At 45.7% G+C, this 26070-nt stretch overlaps 1 protein-coding gene across 1 annotated transcript; it reads left to right on the top strand.

Moving 5' to 3' along the window:
• Positions 1 to 1013: 1013 nt before the first annotated feature.
• On the top strand, positions 1014 to 12055 carry LOC106658898 (protein Wnt-1). Its single transcript, XM_014381054.2, has 4 exons — positions 1014 to 1808; positions 3106 to 3368; positions 8944 to 9218; positions 9637 to 12055. The coding sequence occupies exons 1-4, from the start codon at positions 1639 to 1641 to the stop codon at positions 10192 to 10194; spliced, it is 1266 nt and encodes a 421-aa protein (XP_014236540.1). The 5' UTR covers positions 1014 to 1638; the 3' UTR covers positions 10195 to 12055.
• The last annotated feature ends 14015 nt before the right edge of the window (positions 12056 to 26070 follow it).

The following is a 26070-nucleotide window of genomic DNA, read 5'->3' as shown; positions in this document are numbered from 1 at the left end:
GCAGCAGCAGTGTAGCATCGAGTTTTGCACACACGAAGGTATATACCAGGATCAGTACCAGCTCGACATAGCGTGTCCACGTATATACCGATTACGAGGAAAGAAGATGATGACCGGTTGCAAAGCTGGTCCAGCTATATATATACATCGAACTTGTACGAGATAGGCATTGCTGGCGTGTACGTAGTGTAATGCACGCAGGTCGAGTTGGTGCTGTTGCTGCTTCGATCGAAAGAGAGAGAGAGAGAAAAGAAAGGCGGAGCGTGAGATTCGATGATCGCTCGCACGTCCGAGCATGGGTCTCTCTCCCTCTTGCTCTTTTTCATCTCTTTGTCTCATGTCTCTCTCTCTCTCTCTCTCTTTCGAAACTGGAGAATCGAGCGAGAAAGGAAGGGGTAGTACGAGTCGGAGCAGGCCCCCGCGCACACATAGTCGTCGCGAGCTCGAGCGCACATCTCGGACGCGCGTGTGTTGCAATACCATACAGCTCGGCTCGATCCGCCAATATTCATATTAGTAATAAAAGTGCAGCGAGTTTTTTCCGTACGCCGCTCCAAATGGATCGTATCCTCGCGCCCCGCGGTAACAATCCGTTAACCATCGCGTTCGTAATCGTCGCGTCCGAGTAGTCGCGCCGATCGATCGATCGTCGATCGAGAGGAGCCGTGCGCGGGCCCCGATTAGAGAGAGAGTGAGAGAGAGAGAGAGGCCAGAGCTCCGAAAGACTAGACTCCCACTACGATGCCTGCGTAGGGTAACACCCCCGTAAGCGGCACGAGAGAAAGAGAGAGAGAGAGAGAGAGAGCCTCGGCGAGCGAGAGTGAGAGTGTGAGCCACAGGCAGCGGTGCGTATATATGTGTGTAATACGACTGTGTCTGCGACTCGCTCTATATATGTGTGACTACGTATACGTGTGTGCGGCTCGCGTGTATAGCCTGTGCGTGTGCCGTTCTCTCTCCGACGTATAATATATACACACACACGAACGCAGCTACAGCTCCAGCAGCAGCAGCAGAGAGGCCAGGCAGGCAAGGCAGGGTATATACACTCACACACACGGCATAGTGCACGGCTGAGCGAGAGACCGCCGCAGTGAGCGAGACGCCGGACTCTCGAATGGATCGGAATATCGCTGTGCTGGTGCTTCTCTACACAGTTGCGCCGCGCTCTCTTCCGAGTGAGACATGATATTGCTTCGCCTACTCATTGTGCCGCCGCTCCTCGATCCTCGCGCTCCTCCGAAGTTGTAATTATTACCCTCTGGGCGATACTCGTTGTAATCGGGCCGCTCTCTATCTCCGCTGATTACCGTTGCCCGAAAACACTCGCCCACCCGCCAAGTGTGAGAGAGAATTACCTCTGTACATGCAGTGCGCGTAATTATGTCGTCGTCGTCGTCGTCGTCGTTGTTGACGTTATTGTCGTCGCCGAGACACGAACCTCCGATTACGACGTGATAACTACTACTACTACTATCCGATAATTACCGATACCGTGAGCGACGATAATCAAGTGTGCAAAATTAATAAAAGAAAAAAAGATCGAATCGATAAATTACGATTAGCGGGGCTACCGACCAAAAGTGCATCTCTCGGTTATACAAAAAAAAGTGTGACACTGTGCCGTGCTGTTTGTTGATGTTGTTGTTTGTTGATGTTCTCGTTGTTCTTGTTGACTCACTGTGCTACCTTGCTAAAATGATGACCATGAGGCTGTGGATGATGCTGGGCGCCCTGGCCGTCGCGGTGCCGACACTGCCCGCCGAGGTCAGGACGAACAAGAACAGAGGACGCGGATCCATGTGGTGGTGAGTGCAGACTTGCCGATTTTCATCCCCCTTTTAAAACCACGCCCGTTATCGTGGAATCAGTGCCCGTTGTAGAGTGTACGATGATAACTACTTGTTGCTCGCGAGACTCGCGCATGTGCACCCGGTTCTCCGACGTCGTATATTTTATACAGAAGCCGTGAGACGTTTTGTACGTCGAGACTGACGATCGATGTAACGTTATCACGTATTTGTCTTCTTTTAATTGTAATATCGGGAGTCGGGAAAAATTACGATCTTCCAAAAAGATCACGCTTTTATAATACTTGGACTTTATTGTGTATACATTTCGGAGCCGTGTCAACAATCGCGCGCTTGCGTGTGCCGAATATCGGTGACCTAGGGCTATATAGATAAGGTGTCTAATTCGTCTCGCGTCGAATTCGAGCATGGGCAGCGAATCGGCACTAATCGTCGTGACAATTTTCTGCTACGAAAACGAGATTAACAAAAAAAAAAATCCGAGCTGCACAGCTAATTCGAGGATACAAAAGTATCATTGCGCGTGAGTCGTACCGACGAAAACGTCTCAATAAAGACCTTATACCTGTGTATAAAAGTAGAGAGATCCTTTGCGCGTGCTACTCACGCTCTCGTGTTACTTTGTCGGAGGACCAGAGCAGCAGCAGCAGCAGCAGCAGCAGCATAGCAAGCAAAATATATAATACGCGTAATTGGATATTTCTATTAGCCGGACAATCGAGTTTGGGAATTTCTGTAAACGATCCGTAAGGCCCAGCCGAGAGAGCCTTTTTTATACAGAATATGCGCGACGAAATATTAAAGGACCAAACGGGAGGGAAATTTTCCCCGTCGGTTGGCTCTTTTCGCAAGTCGATATCTCGAGTTTCGGGGGCTCGGTCGAGCAGCTTCGTGGCCAGCTCGATTAGCTCTGCTTTCTCCGGTATACCCGCGTGGATTACGAGGCCATCGCAAACGTTTTTGGCGTGCACACGCGCACTCGAGCGAGATCAGTGGTATAAATGCTCGCGATCGGGCTCACGCCAAAAAAAGTCCAGTGCACGAATAGGCTCTCTATCGACACCCCTGCGCAACATCGTCGAGTGGCATCTGTTTGCGCTTTTTCGAGTGCCGTATAGCTCTCGTAAGCTCTCGACTCCTTTTTCTATTTAAACGGATTCGTGTATACGGTCGAGCTCTTGAGTTATCGGCCGCCACCACCGCCGTCGCGTGCCCGGCTCGTATTATATTCACATTACATACAGTAGTATAGCAATCCGAAAAACAATGGGTCAACGTGGATATTGTGTTACAGGGGCATAGCCAAAGCTGGAGAGCCGAACAATCTGCTGCCGATGCCGGCGACCTCGCTGCACATGGACCCGACGGTCTACGCCACGCTGAGGCGGAAGCAGCGCCGACTGGCCCGCGACAATCCGGGCGTCCTGATGGCCGTGGCGCGGGGTGCCAACATGGCCATCGCCGAGTGCCAGCACCAGTTTCGCAACCGTCGCTGGAACTGCTCGACCAAGAATTTTCTGCGCGGCAAGAATCTGTTTGGCAAAATCGTCGATCGAGGTAAGTTGCGACGCGTACATTACTTGTGGATAATTTAAGTTTAATCGGGGAAGAAAGCTCGAGCTATTGTTCGATCTCTGTCGGTAGCAGACACCGACCGTTTTGCACGCGTCCAGCTGTAAATCCTTTATTCCGTCTGTGTGCGCTGCTCGGCAGGGCGTTAAATATTTATCTATTTACTCACTATATACATGCCCAAACGATTTCATTATATATACGCTGCGCGCAGCCACGCGAGTAGTGCTCCTAAATATACACATATACGCATGTGTCACATATATAAAGAGCCGAAGAGAGAGAAAAAGAGATGATAATGATATGTATACATATGTATCCAGCAATTAAGGTATCGTTTCGTGCCCCAGATTTGCATAATAGAAAAGGAAAACAATCGCAGCGGCCGGGGACGCGCAATATCACCGGATCGCACACGCGTATTATAACACACACATACACACACAGATGTAGTGATAGCGGAGGGTGGTTGCGCGATTGTTTTCGCCTAGTGCTGCGTATACCGTACTTTTTTTTCACGTCGTTGTCGCGCAAAGCCGTTTAATTCCCCGCATGTCAGCCACTGCACCACGTTGACGACAACGACTACAACGCGCATATGGCACCGAAGAGATGCTCAATCTCACCCCATTCGGCCGAACGACGCACCGAGAGTATTACGCGGTGTTTAGTCACACGATGTAAGACTTGGGAAAGAGAAAAAAAGACTTTTCACGAGCTCTCTTATAAATTTGGCAGTGGTACGCGACGCGTGGGAGCTGGTCTCGGACGTTGTTCCTGACCACCAACAGCTTTTTTTTTTCTTTATCAAGAAAAGAGAACAACGAGAGCGACTTATTTAACCGGAATAATTTGTCGAAACGCGATGACCGTACGGAGAAATCAAAATCATTAGTACATAAAATGAAAATCGGAGCGCGTTGGGGTTAAGCGTACTATGAATAGCCGAGGCGAAAATTTCCGCGTAATTTGCTGGAAACCGAGCGGAGTCCGAGGTTATTAACGATCGCTTCCGGATCGGATATATCAGTTATTCGGCCGAGTGCAGCTCTAGCACATGAGCTTATTGTATATAAATAGGTGTAAGTACACCTTAGATTTATACGCTGCAGGGCGCGAAATTCTCAATTTCCAGATAGCCGCGCGATCAAACGGATCCTCGAGATGCGTGATTAATGGGCTCGTAATGTAATATATAATGTATATTATTATTAATATGTGCGTAGTGTCGTGCGGACCTTTTTGTCTCTCTCTTGGCATATACGTATATATGACACATGTATATATAATTAAATCAGGTATATACACGAGCGATCGATCTTGTCACGGCTCAATCTCGAGCTCGATGCTGCTCTGCTTTTTGTCGTCTATATATCTGTCAAAATGCCTGGGCGTCTCGGAGCGCGCGCGCGCGAAGAACAGTCAAAGCTATTAGCGCGCACGTGCGTATTATATACAAACACTCAACTCTCGGGCGACGATGACGACGACGACGCGATCGAAAGAAATCATTTCGCACTTTCTCGCGTGCCAACGCGCGTCTCGTACGTGATGAATCGTAAAATTTGCCTAGCGCAAAAAATTAAACCCGACGACGAGGACGAGTCGTCGTCGTGGCGTGCACACACACACACACACACACACACACACACGAGCGCGATGACAAACTAATCGTCGAGCGACACACGCGCGCGTATAATATGAACGATGCTCCTTTGCCTCTCTCTCTATCTATCTCTTTCTTTTCCACTGTCTTATTATCTCTGGCCGTTTTTTTTGTCAGTTTCTGTGTGCGTTTGTATTATATACGAATGTGTAAGCGTGTGCTGCAGCCCGCGCTGATGCTTACTTCCATGTGAGCAGTGCGCGGAGATCTCATAAATCGCGACCTATGATGGCTTACATGTGTCGGAGCCTCGGCTCGGCCGCGCGCACTCGTGTATTCGTCGAGTCCGGGCAAAAACGTGAGTCGCGAACAAAACAAGCCTCGACGCAAAGTGTGTGCGCATGTATATATACCTGATCCTTACCTTTTTTTTTTCGTTGTCGTTGTTGTTGTTGTTGTAGTTGCATTTTGTCCTTTTTGCGGACTTCGGACTCGCTTTTATTTCAACGTTTTTTTTGCGTTTCTTCTCTCGTTTTTTCGTTGCCGTTGTCGTTGTCGCTGTGCGCGCGTTTTCCCAAGGATTTTATAATACGTACGTAGTAACTGATTTTGCAAAATAAATCAACGTCGACGAGTGAACGCACGCTTCATTACGCAAATGTGGCTTGTAAACTTTTGCCCGGGCGATTATTACGTAAAATCGAATCGACGGTGCAAAAAAGCCATCGACTCCGGATACGGCTGCTACCTAAACGTTGCTTGTGTATAAATTGTATAACGAGCCAAGATTGGGCTCGTAGTCGAGAATCCAAACCGAAGCGGCGAGTTTGGGATACAATCGCTCGCTCCTACGCACACGTTCGTAGCAGTGCTTTTATCGCTTATTCAAACTCAATCTCGAAAAAAATTAGTTAAATCAATCAGCTGCTGCGCTCGATTCCGAGAAATTATTGCCACTATCGCTCCGAAATGCTAATAGCGATTCCAGAGTTCCAAGATCTCGAGCGAGCGGCCAGTATACAACACCTTTTAATATTATTACTCGTTTATTTTTTATCTCCGAGATGATATTTTTCCTCTATTAGCTGAGAACCGAGCACATACACATGTTATGGTATTTTCACGATCTCGAAGGAAACGACGACGACGACGACGATGACCCACATGAGGCCGCTCGGGCCCGTATAGGTATATACACATACACACACGATACATATATTAAAAAACATATCTCGGAAGAGTGAGAGAGCAAATATAGTCGCAGCCGCCGCCGACGCAGAGAGAAAGGAAGTACTCGTAACACAAAAGCCGTTACACCTGTCTGCCGCCGCCGCTGCCTCGCGCGCGGGCGCGTGCATGAGTTTGTGTTTATATATATACACATTCGTACATATATGCCCGTAAAATATGCCTTTATCTAGCGCTCGCGCGGTCAGCCGCAGATTTTTTCTCTCTCTCTCTCTCTCTTCTTCTTCTCGCACCTTCGGCTTTCGAAAACGATCCTAAATCACGCGTCAGAGATACGTATACACAGACGCAAACACACGTACATATACGCACACGCGTCTAATGGGTCCGTCATCATCATCATCATGATCGACTTTGATGTGTTTACACACCGGTCCTAGTCGAAGCCAGAGTCCGGAAATGTGCATCACACATTGGGGAAAATGGGCCTCGAAGTGTCGTAAAAAAAAACAAAATAATAAAACGGCCTCGTAACGATGGTATTTGGAGAAAGGTGTAGATAGCCGAGATATTTCTCCACTTGTCCGATAAAGATTATTGATTGTTTCTCTTCTAATGTTTGTGGACGCGATCGTCTTTTGCAGTGGTACACGTACGCTACATAAGTACGAAATTCCGCGATATAGATGAACCGATCGATTTCACACGCGGCCAAACGGAAAGAAATTTCGGCGTCGACGAGAGGATACGCGCGTTTGTTATTATTTTTCGAGCGAACGAGATCGAGCTGCATAAATCTTATTTCGATTCTTTTATTTTTGTCGCCTTTTCTGCGAGAGCACATCATCTTTGTCGAGGCAGCTTGTAATGCGCCGTAAAGAGCGTGCGAGCCGAGCCGAGCATCATCATCATCACCATCATCGCTGGGTCCGGGATTAGGGAAAAATGGCCTGCTTTTAGCCGCCGAAATTCTTTTCATGGATCGTGACGAATTTGCCTCCGAAATCCGATACGGCCGTACGCCACGGTGTGTAGAGCGCGTGATGTCTTTTTTTCAGATGCATCCCTATATATACCTATATAACATACGTATATACCAATTGGCTCTGACCTCTTAATTTTGCTTTTTTCCTCTGGGTTTGTATACACTTTTGGAGCTCGTCGCAGCTCGTCAACGCTGCAGCATTTCTTCCTTTTTTCTTCTTTTTTTTCTTCACTTTGTATTTAATACTACAACTACATGGCGCTGGATCTCGTGCCCCATTATATTTGCCCTCTATATTATACGTGTCTGTCGCGCGCTATTCATCGCGCATTGTCCTGCCTCGAACGCGCGGACAAAAATTTGCTATACAGCCCAAGTAATCATCGACCAGAAGATATTTTCTAGTTTTCATCGGAGCCTGAAGAAAAAAAAAATTATCAGTGACAGGCTCCGAGGGAAACTTTGTCGGTGGTCCCCCAAAGCAGTGTATATATGATGGAAGCTTTCAACGCCCTGCGTGCGTTGTGTGCCTGTGCTGCTGCTGCAGCCACATATAAGAACATAAAGAAAGGAGAGTCAAAACGTCTTTATCTTCTCGAGGCGCAGCCCTTCGTCCTTTTTTTTTTATTATTTTTATCTACCTGCGCTGCGAACGAAAAAAAGAGAGAGAAAATGAGCGAGGGCTTGACCTCAACCCGTGTGTGTGTCTGTGTGTGTATTCGCTGTTGTTGCGCGCGAGAGATGACCCAAACGAAGAAAACGACGCAACGCAGAGCAGAGAGGAAAGGAAGAGAGGACGAGAGAAAGAAGAATCAGCGCGGACGAGCGGTGGCTGCCGCCGCTGCCGAGCCTTATCTGCATAAAAGCGCGTGCAGGTGTCTACCGGCACCTTTGTCGAGGCGCGCGCGCAAGCCCCCCCCCCACACACACACAGACACACAGCTCCTTTCTTATAGACTGTGTGCCTGTGCTTGTATACACACAACAACACCAACACCATTACTACCACTGCCTGCCATTTAGACTTTCTGTTCTGCCTCCGTGATCCGTATATGTGCTCGAGTCTAGGAAGACTTCATCTTCCTGTTGGAATCGTTTCTTTCTTATTTTAGCGAAGCTACATTATACGAGCGTTGGTCTCGCAAATATAAGTAGCTGAATCAGCGCGTCAGGAAGGTCTCGGGGCCGGCCGCTTCCCATTCAATCATGTACGCGTGTTTTTCCGCATGAAAAATGTCCTTTTCTCCTTAAATATATCGCTCAATCTTGGCCGCGTCGATCTAATTTTTGTTTTTTTTTTTTTTTTTGCCTCTTCGCTCGTCTTCGTTCACTTCTTCTTGTTCCGTTTATATATATCATTCAATGTTACACGAGTCAGAGAGCGAGCGACACACGTTGATCTCCGAGACGTGGACTCACGTAGGGCCGCGGATGTCGCACACTTGTCATATTCCTTGCGCTTGATGCTGCCTACGTTCGGGCATTTCATCTCGTCGGCCCAAAAGACACGCACTCGTCATGACTCGAGAGATGCGACGCGAAGAAGTCACCTCTTTATCTGCGGGCCTCGTGCTCCCGCGCATACAAATGTCCCTCGTCATATTTATACATTCTTTCGCTCGCTCTCTCTCGCGGCTGCAGGACACGCACGACGACGATGTTTCTTCCTGCACCATAATACTCGAGCTTTCTTACCCCGTACATAAATGTGCGTACGAGGATTAATAAAATAAAGAAAAAAAAACTTATTACAATGGTTTTGTTATGGTTAATGTTTTCAGGCTGCCGAGAAACGGCGTTCATCTACGCGATCACGAGCGCGGCGGTGACCCACAGCATAGCCCGTGCCTGCAGCGAGGGCAGCATACAGTCGTGCTCGTGCGACTACTCGCACCAGTCGCGCGGGCCCACCGGGGTGCGCGACTGGGAATGGGGCGGCTGCTCCGACAACATCGGCTACGGCTTTCGCTTCTCGCGCGAGTTCGTCGACACGGGCGAGCGGGGCCGCAATCTGCGCGAGAAGATGAATCTACACAACAACGAGGCCGGCCGAACGGTAAGAATTCATAATATATCCATTATAACGTACTTGTGTGTAATAGGTGAAATATCTGTGTACGCTCGGTGCAGCTGTCATCGATTCGATTAATCATTGGCGCGCGCGCGGTGATATTATCGCGTCGTCGAAGGCGTCATCGCCGACCACCATTACGGGCTAATAAAAAGCATAATTAAATCATTAATTAATCGAGCCGCGCTTCGAATCACGGTAGTAGAGTTGCTCGCGTTCGTGTAAGCGCGTCGGAGCGTGCCTATACGCCTGTACAGCTGTACCATACACCTTGTGCGGCTTTCACTGCGCGCGCGCGCGCAAGCTCGAAATCATAATTAATGGCCCCCTCCGATCTCAATGATATTCAAATTAAGAAATGGATGATGAACCACGCGTGTGTCTCGTTCTTGTTTGTTCGCAGCACGTCTCGGCGGAGATGCGCCAGGAGTGCAAGTGCCACGGCATGTCGGGCTCGTGCACCGTCAAGACCTGCTGGATGAGGCTGCCCTCGTTTCGCAGCATCGGCGACAATCTCAAGGACCGCTTCGACGGCGCCTCGCGGGTCATGGTGAGCAACAGCGACCGGGCCCGGGGCGTCAGCAACGCCATCACCAGCAACTCGGCCAGCAACTCGGTGCACGCGCAGCGCGAGGGCCTCAGCCGGCGGCACCGCTACAACTTCCAGCTCAAGCCCTACAATCCGGAGCACAAGCCGCCGGGCGTCAAGGACCTCGTCTATCTGGAGCCGTCGCCGCCCTTCTGCGAGAAGAACCCCAAGCTGGGCATCCTCGGCACTCACGGCAGGCAGTGCAACGACACGAGCATCGGCGTGGACGGCTGCGATCTCATGTGCTGCGGCCGCGGCTACAAGACCCAGGAGATCATCGTCGTGGAGAGGTGCAACTGCACCTTCCACTGGTGCTGCGAGGTCAAGTGCCAGCTCTGCAAGTCGCGCAAGACCATACACACGTGTCTGTGAGAGATGGATAGCAGCTGCGCAACTTCGACGAAAACCTCCTCACCAAAAAATCGACTTTAGATACTTTTTCTATTGACTCGCGTGTGTGTGTCGATAAGTATGTAGTAGCAAAAGTTTTAGACTCTAAGGCGTTTCGTGTGCGCAGAGGTGTGCGCGCATGATGGATCGAGTGCTCGCTTCTTCCTGGCGAAGAGCTTGGCCGAGCGGCTCGCGCGAATGTATAATTTTTGTGTAATATTTTTTTTTTTCGTTTTTTTTTTCTCGATACGATATAATTATTAGAGAGCAACGCTCGAAGTGTGCCTGTGTCTCGGATAAAAAAAGTGCCCAGTATTAGACGCGCCTTTTTCTTACTTAAAACAAAAAATAAGCTGGCTGAAATGACGATATTTCGAAGCAGAAAGAAAAGTGCACGCATCGATTATAGTTGCGAAAAAATAGTGAATAAGGATTTTTATCTACGACGACTATGTACTGTGAAAGACTGAATTAAAAAAATTTTTCTCTCTCTACCTATCCCCTGACTCTCTTTAACTCGTGTAAATATATAGCTGAGCGTCTCGCGAGGATCTTTTCTACTCGACGGATACCGCTCGGATATTCGCCGTTCGAAAATCTCGTCCTTTAAAACTAGGTGTAAATATATAAACGCTCGTTACGTTGACGCGCGCCAACGTGTGACTTACTGATACTACATAAACTTGCGATCGTCACTTTTTTCCAGCAAAAAAGTGCCGATTCGAAAAGAAAAGAAAGAAAAGACGAGCGTCGATTTGAAAAGAAAAGTCGCATAAGATATAAAAGTAAAAAAATAGTGCCTCGCATATTGATCTCGATCGTCCGAGTCGAGATGCATGTTCCCAGAGCTTAGTTCCCTCGATGTAAATATATAAAATATAATTATTGTAATCCTCTAAGCGTCATGATGATATACATTGCTGTGCGCGATTTTTCACCACATTTTTCAAATCGACAGCCACGTCTCGCGTCGGAAACTGTTGATCAAAAATCTTGTAAGTAGGTATTATTTTTCTATTGTAAATAAATTAATTCGTATATTTAATATTGAATATATAATTTGCGCCCAGCGTGCAGCCGTATTTATTGTGTAGTAATTGAAATGCGTGAAAACTCGGATTAAAACGGAAAGAAATTCAATTATAAACGAGTTTAACGATCGTCCTGTACATATTATATATTACTTTCTCGCTAAGTATATGTGTTTTTTTTTTGTTTTACTTTTTAAGGTTGCCAAATCCAGACCAGTCGCTTCTTTTATATATATGTGTACGATCTTAACCCCTAATAGAAACGAATGAATTCGATTTCATTTTTTAGCCAATTAGTCCAGTTTAGTCAAAAAAACAAGGTTTAAACTGGTTCTCTATTGGGCCAAGATTTATTCAGGAATTTTTGTAAATTGAATGAGTAACGAACTTCGAGGTTGTATACGACTATTGCATTTTTGCACGCTGCTTCCGACATTTCCGTTATTATTTTACTATCATTGCAGAAATTAACGAAAAAAAATAATTTTTATAATAAAATTGAGTCAATTTTCAGGCTTTAAAACATTTTTTTAGAACTGTAAGAGAATATAGAAATTTTATTGTTATCCATCGTTTCCAATTGTAAAGATTCTTTGCGAGAATCTTGCGAGAAACGCAGGCAAGAAATACGAGCGAAAAATATTTTTGTGAGTTTTCGATGCATATTGTAAAAATGAAAATTGCGCTTAATGATCGTATAAGTAAAGTTTTTATCATTTTTTTTTATACATATGAGTTTTTATAACGCAGCAACAAACATAACAACTATAAATATTTAATGAATAAAAGAAAAAAATAAAAAGAAAATTTCTTTTGAATACAAACATGAAACACGTGTAGTTGTACTATTATTAATACCAGAGAATCCCTGCACACACGTATATGGTGCGTGAATAAAGCAACTTTTTCTCACGACTCTACCCAATTATCTTCGAAATAATTGTCGTTATGCAGAGACTCGCAGGAGAGAGGAGCAAGCAGCCAGCGGTGGAGGAGGAGGTGGAGCAAAAAAAAAATCTAGAAATCCTAACAAATCGATTAACATTTCTTTCCGCGCGCGCACACGCACGAGCTCCGGGAGAGTCATTAGCGCTTCACAAGCTGCAGAAATCGAAGAATTTGCCTGCTCTCGAGCTCTCAAATGATAACGTAACGCAGCGATGGAATTTACCTTAGCGCTCATATATGCATTTTTTCCGTGTGTGTGTGTGTGTGTGCTGTGGTCTCCAGCTCTCGAGGGAGACAGAGCTAGGAGAAAGAGACACACGGAGCGAGCGAGCAAGAGAGAGAAAGAAAAGGCTAATGGTTTCAACACCCCCTTGCACGTGGACCACCTACGTCCTTATCCAATCGGTGCTTTCAAGCTTACTTTAAGAGTTTGAATTTGCGCTCTCGCCGCTGCACGACGATGATCGTGTAGAACTCGCGTATAGCACTAATTAGTTCTTGACGACGTTCTTCGCTCTATAATAGATGACTCGGCTGCAAGGATGATCGTATACAGTGCGAGCTCGGGGGAGAGAAAAAAAAAGGACGAGAAAATCGCAATTTCGCCTCGCGTCTCGACAGTGAGAGAGAGAGAGAGAAACTTTCAGCTTCGAATTAGACAAGGTACTTACACGCGCTCGCGCGCCTCTTCTAAAAATATAATATTCCGCGTCGGTGCGTTGTTTTGCTCGCGCGCGAACGCGCCCAGCGATGATACCACTACTATATACGGGCGTGCGTGTCCGTGTGCAGCAACGCAACGCGCTACGAAAAATGCTTTCACGCGGTGTATATATATATGCGCGCGCGTCATAATAGTAAAAGCGAATGGGGGTGGCCAGAATAAAGAGCCCGAACGAAGAAAAAAAATGCGAAAAAAAAAAGAACGAGAAGCAAAGAAGAAGACGAGAGAAGAAGAAGGAGCATCGGCAGCGCAGCACTACTGCAGGAGCCGGCGCAGGATCAAAAGACTCGCATGCCGCGCGCTATATACGTTGCGTGCGAGTGTGTGTATATAGACGAAGACGAGAGAGAAAGCCAAGCGACAGCGAGACGACGTTTTGGGCGAGATTTCGTCTTTCGATTGTCTACTGACTGCGATCGCCTTCGTGGCTCGCAGCAGCCCACTGCTGTCTCGTAGCAGATATTATTTTACCTCGTTGCGCGAATTCAACACTTGGCTCGCTCGCTTGTGTCGCTGCGCTTTATATATATAATACGTGCGCGCGGGTGTGCAAGCGCCGGGCCAGCTCGAGCGCGCGCAGCTCTTTTTGTTTTTTCTTCTCGCGTGCGTACACTATATACTCGATTCGAGCTGCAGCCTAGGTTCTTCTCGCACGTATCGCACGATGTTTTACACGTCTTTGTGCATTGTAACACCGGCCACGCGCTTTAACGCAAACGCGCCAGCAACGGCAGCAGCCGCTTGTCGGTAGTTGACAATCTGCATTTCGAAGAAACAACCCTCGTTGTTCAGAAAAAAAAGGGCGCCCCGGCACAAAATCATCATTAGACATGCCGAGTGCGTCGTGTTGCATCGACGCCACTGATTTTTATCGTCAACGCGACGACGACGACGACGATTCGCGCTCGCTCGCTCCTTTCGCTCACTTTTTCTCTTATATATATTATACACACTCCCCTTAGACATCAGATTGAAGTGCGACGCGTTTATTTTCCTTCTTTTTCTCTGCTCTTTCTCTTTCTCTCGCTCGCTCTCGGTCGCTTATTCGCGTCCATCTGTCTCATTCTCGTGCTATTATTGTTTAGAATCTCTCGCATGCTCGTTGAAAAGTTTCACGCTCGCTCGAGCGTGTGCAGCTATACACGGTGCGCGCAGGAATACACACGCACACACATTATCCTGCAACGGACGCGATGGCGCGGCGCATTATGCAACGACTTTTTTTGCATGGGCGTCAAATTGAATCTCGGGGCCGCGAGGGAATTTCGTATATTATTGGGCGCGCGCACTTTTTTTTTACGAGAAAACAAAAAGATCGCAAAATTTGTGAATCAATCGGGCGGATCGCGGGAGCGCGAGACTTTTTATCGCTGGCGCATAAAGAATGCGACGAAAAGCTGATCATGTATATAAAAATACGCGCCCGCGCGCGCGTATCGTTAAAAATCAGGAGCGCGACGAGAGCGACGAAAAAGGATAACCCCATAAATTTCGTCCGAAATACCGGCGCGGCAAAAAATCCACATGAGCGATCATATAGGTATACATAGGCACGAAAAAAAGGGTATAAACAGAGCATCGAAGCGCAGCTTTTTCGTTTGTTGCTGCTGCTGCAGCAGATATTCGGGAAAAAAGTTTTGCTTCATACCTCAAAACTTGCGTCGCCGCTTCTGCAGCTACATCGCATTCCCTCCGATCGGGGGAAAGAGAAAAAAAAACAGGCCTCTGCCATTCTGCACCCATGACACTGCCTCGTCTTGGCCGGGCTGCAAAAAGTCTCAGCGGCTGCGGACGCTGATGCAACATATATAGCAGCTTTTATATACAGAGAGAGAGAGAGAGAGAGAGAGAGAGAGAAGAAGTGCGTGTTCGCGAGAGCGCAAGACGAGCGCGTAAATCAACTAATTTATAGTTTTTGCCGCGATCGAAGAGAGCCGAGATGCTCGCGCGAGACTCGAGTGCTCGTATATGGTATATGAGCGAGCTCCGTGTATGATATGGAGAAAAGTGCCCGTGTACGCCAGAATGGCTGGAATGTCAAAGGGCTCGTAGTTACTGCTGCTGCTGCTGCTGTCCATCCTCGTGGGAACAGCGCCTAAAGGAGACCACACCGTCGAATTATAAAAGCTCGTCATCGGCCCCGACGCTTCTGTCTTTTGGCGTGCGCCACCATCTCTCGGTCCAGTGCTGCTGCCGCTGCTTCACGGCCGGCCCAGTCCAGTGGCCAGCTCGCGTGGGAAACGTTTTTTCGCAGCTAATTCCGATCCGCGATGCGCCCGTGTGTCTGTGTGTGTATTTCGTGTGGTGACTGCATATATATACACACGCTACTTCGCTACGCCTAGATTTCGGCATTCGGTGCCGAAGCTTTATGGCGATGGCGGCCCATTATTTATGACTCAATTAGACTACATAGATATTCACGCGCTCCTACAGAGCTATGCGCGCTATATACATCGAAATTCATCGGCGGCGACGATTGGAGCTGCCGCAGAGCGAGCTATTGTTTCGGGCGCTGCTGCTGCTGCTGCTGCTTTTGCAAATTATTACGAGCGCGCGCGCGATCACGACGATTCCGGAGGCGCATCGCTACGATACAAGATCGGCGGTCGTTAGGCGCCGATCCCCGAATAGTCGGCAATTTTGTGCGACATTCTTTCGTCGCGTCTACAGAATTTCGCATTATAGACGTATTCGGTGCAATGGATATTTTTGCTGTTGCTGCTGCTGCTTGTACGACTTCGGTGCTGGTGCTGTTACTGTTGCTGCTGTTGCTTTTTCTTGTCGATACCCATCGGAATGGCATTTTTTGCATCGATCGAATTGTTTTTCTCCGATCGCCGATCGAGAACACGAGTTTTTTATCCGATCATTTTGTTGCGTATACATATAAAAGCCAATGAATCTCGCTCGGTGCGGGCTTGCAAGCACGAGCTTTGCTTTATTCGAAGCAGCAGCACGAATAAGCAGCCGTGTCGCGAAAGAAGGAGGATGGTTACGAAAATATTTTGTTGCAGGCAACAAAACTGCGTCATCGAATGAGTAAATCCAGCTTAAAATTCCGAATTTCATCGACTCGCCCATTTACTCTCGGGTTAATTGATTTAACATTAAAACGCTCGCATAATATATATATGAGCATTCCATATAGCACAGTACACATCCGCATACAAACATGTATTTTTCGTTCCGAGATTACGATGAAGTTATAAATTTTGCATGAGAGAGAGCAGCCAAACAATTCAATTACTCCGAGGCTTATTTATGACTGCGTATATCCAGTATAGGCATATTTTCCGATTAATTTATACTTTATCATCACTCGTATTGAGGTGTTTATTGCTTCGTTTTATTGATGTTTTTATTCGCGTGCTCGCAGAGCCGTGTCCAGGCCTTTTTTACGTCGATTCTCTTCTCTTCTTCTTTTTTTTTGCCTCGCTTCTCTGAAAAATCCTGAGTTATATCGATTTGAAATTTAATCTCCCTATGAATTACGCCCGCGAGAGCTTACTCTCGGGAAAATTGTTAACATTATATGTGGATTATTTGACGACGACCACGACGACGACGAGTGGATATTATGTGTTATTTTATTTGTTATGAAAAAAATAATAAACGTAAATAAAATTCCAGCGCAGGGCATGTCGAATGGCAATGGGTGATACGGTATGTATATAAACGCGTATTATATATACGAGCTCTGATGCGAGAATCGGTCGTATATCAAGGTGTTACGAACTTGCTGATTTCTTCACCAAAAAAGCCTGACGCGAGGTAAAAACAGCAGGAGGTCTCGCAGGCAGAAAAATTGCCGGTTTCTCTCTCCCTCCTTATTTCTCTCTCTGTCTCTCTCCTCTGGTCCCACACACGCAGATTTTCTGTGTCAAAGACATTTCTCAAGATTAAAAAAAAAAAAGAACGAAATTATTAATATCCGTTGAAGAATTAATTAAACACGTGTTAGCCGTAATATCAACAAGTTGTCGAAAGTTCGGTATGTATCGCGGGTACAAAAAAAAGAAGGACCAACGACTCGTATTACTTTTCTAACGCACGTATTAAATGCGCGCATACACACACACACACACACACACATTGCGGCTACGAGATATGAATTATTTGCATGAAAATACACACACGCAAGCCCCGTATAGCAGCAGCAGCAGCAGCGGCAGCGGCGGGGCTCGATCATTAATCACTTTTGAAATATGTAATATAGTCATCGCGACTCGCTCGCCGTGCTCAGGCTCGAGCTCAGTGATTTGCATCTGTGTGTTATGTGTTCGTTTCTTATGCGAGCGTATACATAATACGCGTGTTACCTCTTCTCTCTCTTCTTCTTCTTCTTCTTTATACTTTTTTGTTTCTAAAACATCTTTTAATAACTTCATAAGAATGAAAGCTTAAAAGCCTTTATGCCAACATATTTTCATGTATAAGCCGGGTGGCGTGCCTCCGCCTTTATTTAATGTGTATATATCTCCTGCGCGCGAGCCACCGCACAGTTAGTTTCTGCGTTCCTTTCCTTTTCGTCAATTAGAGCTGGCTCTCGCGCTCGTTTCGGTCCCCGCGATTATGTTATATTGTTTCTCAAAGAGGTGAAAAGAGACCCGCACGAGCTTCGATCGCGCTGCGGCGAGCATATCAATGACTTTTAAAACGGTGCGGAATTCGCGCGGAAAAAGGGCAAAATGAATTATGCGCGCAGGCGCGAGAGCGCGTGAAAAAATTAATAATAATACACGCAGAGCGAGAGAGAGAGAGAGAGAGAAAGCATTGTGTGTTGCTCCGATCCGTATTGTATAGTTGCCCGCGGCCAGTCTCGACTCGCTCCGGCCGGACCACCTGGCCTCGGCCTCATCCTCTCGCCACGCGAACTCGAGCACTCGGTAATTCGCTCGCGGTCGGCTCGAATTAGCATACGCGAGGCACACACAGGACTCACGCGTGTGTTTGTGTTGCAGTGCACGCGAGCTACGTCGTCCTTTGTTCTCTTTATCGCGGACAAAAGACGACTCGCGCGGACGATGCGTTCGAGAGTATACGAGCGTTAGCTTTCTCGCTCCGAGTGCTAATTGTTGGAAACGCACACACATGCACTCGAGGCTCTTATACAGAAACGCAGACTCGTGTGCTTGCTGCTGCTGCTGCTGCTGCTGCTGCTGCACGTTCACTTCGTTGCTGCAATGCTGCTTGACGTAATGAAAATTTAAAAATAAAAGGAAGTGCTATACGGCGGATAGCAAGTTTTTTTTTTGGCTGCTGCTGCTGCTGCTGCTTTGAGAGCCGATCGACAAAAAGCTAATAGTTGCATAGATATCTATCTGTGCCATTGGCATAATGGCATATAATGTATAAGAGCCGGAAACAGCATTTTGGAATTTGGAATCTGCCTCGTGGACCGAGGAAGATATTAATCGATTAGATAGCTATCTGACGCGCGCTTATAATACTTGCTCGCAGCTCGACAACCTTTATAATATTATTTTTCGACAATCATCGTGTTCTCTCCCTCGTATATTTCGATGCCAATCGTGATAATGAGTGTTAAAAGCGGCCTTTACCAAGCTTTTTCAAGTAAATTTGAATATTTCTTTTGCTCTTTCTCGATTCAAGTTGGGTATAAGCCAGACGCAATACATAATATTTCGGGCACGAGAGCGACACAGTCCATCTCTACTGACCAAATCCTTTATATGCAGTCCAGCTGGACGCGTCGGATTTTTGCGACTACACATATTATACTCGGTCGCATTTCGCGCTAGAACACCCATATCGCTCATATATGCGGCGCGTCTGCCCTCCCGTCAGCGCTGCTGCTGCCCGTTGTTTCGGGAAAAAAAGATTGCGCGACTAATTAATGCACGCGAATATATGTATACCTTCGAAATTCTTCGGTCTGTTTGCGGACTGGACAAGACGAGGAGCTACGTATGAATTTAAGGACTAAAAAGAAACGACCCGAAAGATTAGCCTCGATCGAATGCAAGGAGGCAGCAGGCAGGAGGGAGAGAGAGAGAGAACGAGAGGAGATTGGGAAAAGAAGCTCGGCACATATATCGGGGACGTGGGAATGACTTTTCGATTCACATAAATCAATCGTTCAATTGCGAGTACCTTTTTGATATCGACGACAAATCGAACTTTATCCTCGAACTTGCCCGCTCCTGCGCCGCTGCCGCCGCCGCTGCTCCTTTTGCACGATTCGGGTTTTCGAGCGCGTAACAGGTGAATTTTAACGACTTGTGCGATCGAATGATTCATCGGTATCGGACCATCGGATCTGCTAACATTTTTTTCAGCAAAGATACGAGAAATTAATGTTACGTATCGCTTGTCAATTTTACTGTTCAACGCGTCGACATGATGTTTCCTAAGAGCCAATTGACGCCAATAATTTAACTTTTAAATATTTTCAGCTTCAGCTCGTAGGTAATCAATAGTTCTCAGTAAGACCTCACTTGCGTCTTTTTAATACCCTTTAACTTATATACAATTACTTTTACCTTGCCACTTGCAGATTTACAGATGAAGGTACTCGCCATCTATTGGTCAAGACTTGAAACACGTGTTGCTGTACGATATAAACTTGTAGAGCACGCGTGTGCGTTAATATTGGGGCTTTATAAGTTGTTTGGTTCATTGTCGATTTAATAATTATTGTATAGACGTGTAATACTCGCTTCATTTATAGATATTCGAGTCGACCGAGCACGTCTATATTAGTTGCATACTAATTGATGATGGTTGATTTGAGTTGTACAATTATTTTCACTTTGCCACTTGTAGATTTACAGATCCAGGTACTCGCTATCTAGTGGTCAAGGCTTGGAGTATAAGTATCATCGAATTGAAAGTAGTCAAAAACTGATCTAAATTTTTCGAAATAGTCAAGTTATCATTTCCTTTTATTATTTAAAATGCAAAATTTTATATTTGGTTATTTAAAATACGCTCAATATATCAAATATAATTGTATAAAAAAATCATCTGAAACAATCTAATAAATGGTCAATTATTTAAAAAATTTTAAATTGTCATTTCTTTCTTGTTTATTGAGAAAAATTTTTAATTCAATAGAAAATTAAAACATTGATTTGTGGAGATTGCACTCGCATTGATAGCCACCTCCTCGCAAAGAAACACATTTCTTCATACCAAACTTAAATTTACATCGTAAGGCACATGCCACTTTTTGACTCGATGTACACGTAAATTGAGCATACAAGGCTGAAAAAATTGAGCTTTTTCATTAAGTAGTAACGGGGATGGATTAGATGAATTGTAACATGAACAATGAATTTTAGCTTGTGCATTTTAACGTGACATCTACCGGTAGAACGCAAAAGTAGAAAGTAAAAAGTAATCCAGAAAGCTATTTGGTTTCGTTTTTTCAGTTTTATTATCTATATTAGTAGAAATCGCACGTTTGAAAATTTTAATTTTTATCTAAGTGCGATCATTTATTTGAAATTGTTCAATGCTGAAAAATTGAAAATCTACATTCTACTTACCATCAAAACTCAGAGAAACTATGAGTAAAACTAAAATCCACGATTTCATGTCTTATTATTTTGGTATGGAAATTTGTTAATATCCAAAACGTGAGGAAAACGTTTTAAAATCCTAAGGGCTAGTCGACAAATAGCTCTGCTGGTTCGAGTTAATGGTACTAAAACGAGGAAACTTATGAATCAAGCGCGTTGCATCGCGGCTCGAGTGAAAAGCGATGTTATTAAACATTAATCGTGCTAATACATTAGCACGACTGGCATATCTATAAATAACATCACGAATCGCTCGTAACGCTGCGCAGTACTTGCGGGAACTTGGCCTCGAGAAAATTACAAAGTATAGGAATCGAAACACCCTCGACGGCAATTTTTCAACTCGCGTATTCTGCAATTAAGCAATAAACGCCGAATGAACATTTCTACTGACAAGATTCTACGGTAGATAGAGCCTATGAATGTTTAAATATAAGTGACGCGTCGGATGAAACAAAGTAAATATATGACGGAATCACTATTTTACAAGAGTCTAGCATTAAAATACTCCACAATAAGTGAACACTCATACATTGTATAAAACGATGCAGTAGTTACGAATTATTTTTCTCCTGACACAAACTATTATGGAAACAGGAATTTTATGAAATTCATCTCCACATAAAATGCGATTATTATTGAATAATCTCTCGAAGATTACGGGGCACTAAAGCTTGATTGATATCCAATTAGCATCGTTCAACTTTTAACGTAATCGCGCGCAACACTTCCTTGTTTTTCATTTTTTATTTATTTTTTTCGAGAGCAGACCGTAGCACATACGCGTCAATGAGGCTTAAAATTATCGAGAGAGAGAGAAAAAAAAGGCGCACACAAAGTAACTTTATTCGAGTCGAAAGATAATACTATAATACGAGGAAAGTGCGTGCGTGTATCGATATACTTTTTTCGACCCTAAAAGCGCGTCGCTGATTCGATGCGACGTACTGCGCGCCTCACTTTGATGTGACGCGCTCTATTTTGCACACTTGGCTGGGCGAAGTGAAAATTTCGTGAATGAAACTTACGCGTGTTGTTGTTGTTGTTGTTGTTGTCGTTTGCTCACGTTGTAAGCGTGATGCCGTTTTATCGATTTACGTAATCGACCGCAAATATACCCATCAGGTACTCGCATTTCACTTGACCTCATTATTAAAAAAACGGCTAGGCGTAATTATTTCGCGCATGAGATGTAAAAAAGTAAACAGCGCGGAGAGAAGGGAGTGCACATCCGATCGCGCGCGCGGTGGAGGAAAGAATGCGCCCATCGTCATCCAAACACGCGCGAGCCGCAGTCGTTGCTGCTGCTGATGGCTCTCAACACCTTGGACGATCGTAAAATTCATAAACGACGCGGTAGTCGCATCGCTTCTTTTATAGTTTGTACACAAGCTTTGCATCACAATAGCGATTCGCCGCGTGTGCGCCTGTGCGACGATGATGAAGTTGGCATCGGGCAGGCACACACGAGGCAGGGAGAGAATATTATATATCTCATATAAGCGTGCATGCACTTGGCTGGCCGAAACTCATCGCTTGTTGTGCGCGCGGCGAAAAGTCGGCCAAGTTCCGATCGTGTTATCCTCGCTCGCTCCTGCTGTACATTACCGACGGCGCGTGAGAAACTCTGCATCTGATCGTGAGCGTGAACCTTGGCGAGTAAATCGTGTATATACGAAATATTCGATGCGTCATCGGGCGTTATAAAATGTAAATTTTCGCGCTCATTGCTGTGTGTAGCGTGGATAATATACAAACACACATAGCACAGGCCACAACGTTAACTATTTCTCATTGAAAACAAAAAAAAAAATGCGTATTAAAGAGCAACGTGTGTGTAGGTGTTATTGAGAAGCTAATAGTACTAATAAATCCTTCTCCGAGTTCGTCAAAATATACAAGTAAAAAAAAAGAAGAAGAAGAAGAATGTTCGGAAGACACGGACGGACAGGAGTTAAGTGTCGAAAGTACTCGCCATAAGTCATTTTTCATTCTTACATTTGTGGCCGGCGTTAATTATGATTCTGTTAAAAGTAACTCGCTCCTTTGTCATATTGCCATTACAAGGAAGTTTAATCGGTGAATTATGTAAAAAAAAGCGTTTGCCCACACATGAGCACATTTCACGAGACACATCAAAATTCTCTCAATAAATTTCTATGAAAAGAGCAGCAGGCCCACTACAGGCTCGTACAAAAAAAAAATACCTCGCGTCCAGTCTCATTATCATATTTGATATAATACTGAAAAAAAAAGAGTTGAAAAGATGAGCATTTACCGCTGACGCTAGTCTTTTTAAAAGGAGCACGACAACAATATAACGACGCACTCGCTGCTCGCTTATTTTTCTCTGTCTCTCTCTCTCTCTCTCTCGCGGCGGCGGAGTAGCATAAGTATAACGGGCGGCTACCGCGCGCGTGTACTTAGTGCTAATAACGATCTGCGCTCCGACTGCATACACACACATCATGCACACACACACACACATACATAGACGATGATGCATCGCGTGCGTCGATTCCCGAGCGCGGGCAAACGCGGAAACCTCTCGTTAATTTACGCGCGGATCGCGGAGGGCGATAGAAGAAAATTGCGGTGATTTCGGAACTCATCATAATATGCCGTCGCCGCCGCCACCGCGTATACGTAAGAAGTATAAATATACGACGGAGCTCGATCGCACGAGTCTCCGACTTTTCAGCTCGTGTGTGCGCGGTGCAGCACTGCGGTATTGGGCAGGTGCAGAATTGACTCGCGCGCGTGGGGGGCTGCGGTGAAATTCGATCCACTTGTTGTGCGTGCGTGTGTGTGTTTGCTGCGCGGCTCTTGCGTCGAAAAATTTCGCCTCGTGAAATTGATAAGGAAAGTCGCATCGCCGCTGGTTCTCCTCTCTCTCTCTCTCCGTTGCTTGCGGAAATTTCGGTCGCAAAGGCATTATGATGCGTATCTTACGGTAAATTAATCTCGACAACGCGTACTCGCGTGTAATGCACGAAAGTTCGTCTCTCTCTTTTTTTCTCTTTTTTCTCTTTTTTTTTTATATCGACCAAGGAAATCTCACGAAAAAAATAAAAGCAGCAACAACAATATCGAGTAGTGCGCATGCCGAGGCGCAAATCGCTTGGAAAATTGATACATCGCGTGGCGTATATATACACGCGAGTATATATACAGTGAAGAAAAACATCAATATTGTATATACCGCAAGAGGAAAAAAAGGACCACAGCGACGAGGACGAGGACGACGACGACGACGACGATGCGACGTATATATTATATATGCTTTGGGTATTTTCGGATGCATGTAATTCATGTCGAGCGAGGGAAAAAAATATACGAGGAGAGAGAGAGAGAGAGAGAGAGAGATGCGCGAGAGAGGCGCGTGGTCAGTGATCCGTCGTTGCATGCACAGCCCCACCTTAATTCACACAGTGAACTGCATCCACGTATAGTAAAACGTGTGCGCCCTTTATACGCACACACACACATACACATACGTGTACACTTATACTACGGACACGGACTGCAGGTATGCGAACTCGCGCTGGGGCTCTCCGGGCTCGTGTATGTGCGCGCACAGCTTCATGCGGTGTTTATGTAGTTTTAATAATGCCTGATATCTTTCGAGAGCTCTTGTGCACAGCTTCATCTCTCTCTCTCTTTGCTCTGCGTGTGCTGCTATATGTGGTTGTGTACCTGGGACGTCATGCTGCGAGAGCGCGATATGCTGGATGTGTGGTCGTGATGATATTCCTCTCATTCTCTCTCTCTCTATCTCTCTTTTTCTCATTTGATATTGTATCGTCGCTATACGGTTGTACCATATATATACATTTAATATATTGTGTATATCCTTGCTGGAGTACTATTTTTTCTTCTTGTCTTATATCTTTTGGTCAGCTGTGAGCGCGCGCGATCGATCGCGATCGAGATTATTAATTGAGCCGCGCGAGTACTCGTACGGGCACGCGTGCAGCGAGCTGCTTTCGGCCGGAGTTACGCTCGATCGCCGAGAAAAACTCGCAATAATATTGATATACGCGAGAGCAGCCCCGCGCGTCCTACTCTCGATACATAATATTCTTCTCTCAGGGTCGCGAGTCGATGCAAGTCGATAAATATCTATATACCCGGCTTGGGCGCGCGCGCGCGGGGGAGGAGGGACGTATACAGCAACGACGACATCCCGTGAACATATATATACACGCGCGAGAGGCCCAAAGGTCGTAAAGCCGGACGCGCGTATACTGCGAACGGCCGAACCGACAACTTCATTTCGAGCTCTCGACGAGCAGCAGCAGCTCGGGGCCTGCGCCGCGCAGCGATCCACGCAGAGCACAGGGTCTGATTTATTCTTATTAATAAAAGTGCCAAGAGTTTCAGGAAACACTGATATGCATATTAAGACGACGAAATATCTACTAGAGCTATATAATGATGCGCTAAAAGTTTAGGCTAAGCTTTTTTTGTGTATATCACGAGTCTGGAATGCCAATATTTGCCGAGCGAGCGAGCTCTTGCTTGCGCCGTAATTGAAAAGACAAACATCCTGGCCCGGGCGCAGATTTTCAATTCCGATTTCCGAGTATTATGTCCGCGCGGTCAATTTTCGGCCGCTCGTAAAACGATAAAAAACATCGTCCATTCATCCATCCACCGGCGTTATGTGTGCGAGTGTGTGGACGAACGCCCGACGATGCGTAAGTGAACGATATTAGTCAATCATCTTCGCTTCCTGTGTATAATATCCGCGCGCGACTGTACACTCACACCTGACCTTTAAATGCGCCAACGCGCCTCATCATGCTGCCGAAATGTACCCAAGGTATATAATGCGAGAAGACGAAGAGGAGGAAAGAGTGTCTCTCTTTTTCTTTCTTTTTTTTTTTTTTTGAAAGGAATACGTAACTGTTGTTGATTCGCATTATTATTAGCCATGCTAAAAGTTCCAGTTACCATATTTTACGCAATCTTATCACCCGCGACGTTTATTCGACGATTTTTCATACGCGCATATATAAACACACATACGCACGAGCGGACTATATAACATTGCAAAAAGCCAGTCCCCGCGACGTCCCGAGTAAGCTCGAGAGAGAAACGTAATTCATCGAATTACGAGCTGCTGGCAACTTTTGTGCTTGCATCCAATTTTACAAGCTTGGGAATTTAATTAACCATTCGGCAGATAATGTTAATATACGTACACATATTGCGAAGAGGAAAAAAAAGCGTAAGTCGTGAAAAATCCAATTAGTCGTAAAAAACTTACCTCATCCATTGTGTGAATTTCGAGCGCGCGCGCGCGTCAACGCCGAGTCAATGGAGTTTTAATTAATAGTCGGCCTCTCGCGATTTTCAAACTTACTTTGTTTTATTTAATTTTATTTTTATTTATTTTTTCGTGCATTTTTATGTATACAGCGAGCTCTCGGGTTTATTAACGACGCGCTTAAAAAAGTTATTCCGAATTACGATTTCTCGCAGTCGAGAAAGTCCAAGAGAGAGAGATATGATAAGCACTCTGCGTACATAGAAGCGAGCCTCCCCAGACGTATCGCGTACACCTATAATAATATATTCTCGGAAATTTATCAATTAATTATAT

This window comes from Trichogramma pretiosum, unplaced genomic scaffold, assembly GCF_000599845.2.
Source record: "Trichogramma pretiosum strain Unisexual culture from Peru unplaced genomic scaffold, Tpre_2.0 scaffold2, whole genome shotgun sequence".
NCBI lineage: Eukaryota > Metazoa > Arthropoda > Insecta > Hymenoptera > Trichogrammatidae > Trichogramma > Trichogramma pretiosum.
Note: the sequence above shows the minus strand (reverse complement) of the source record. Positions and strands in the feature narration are given on the sequence as shown.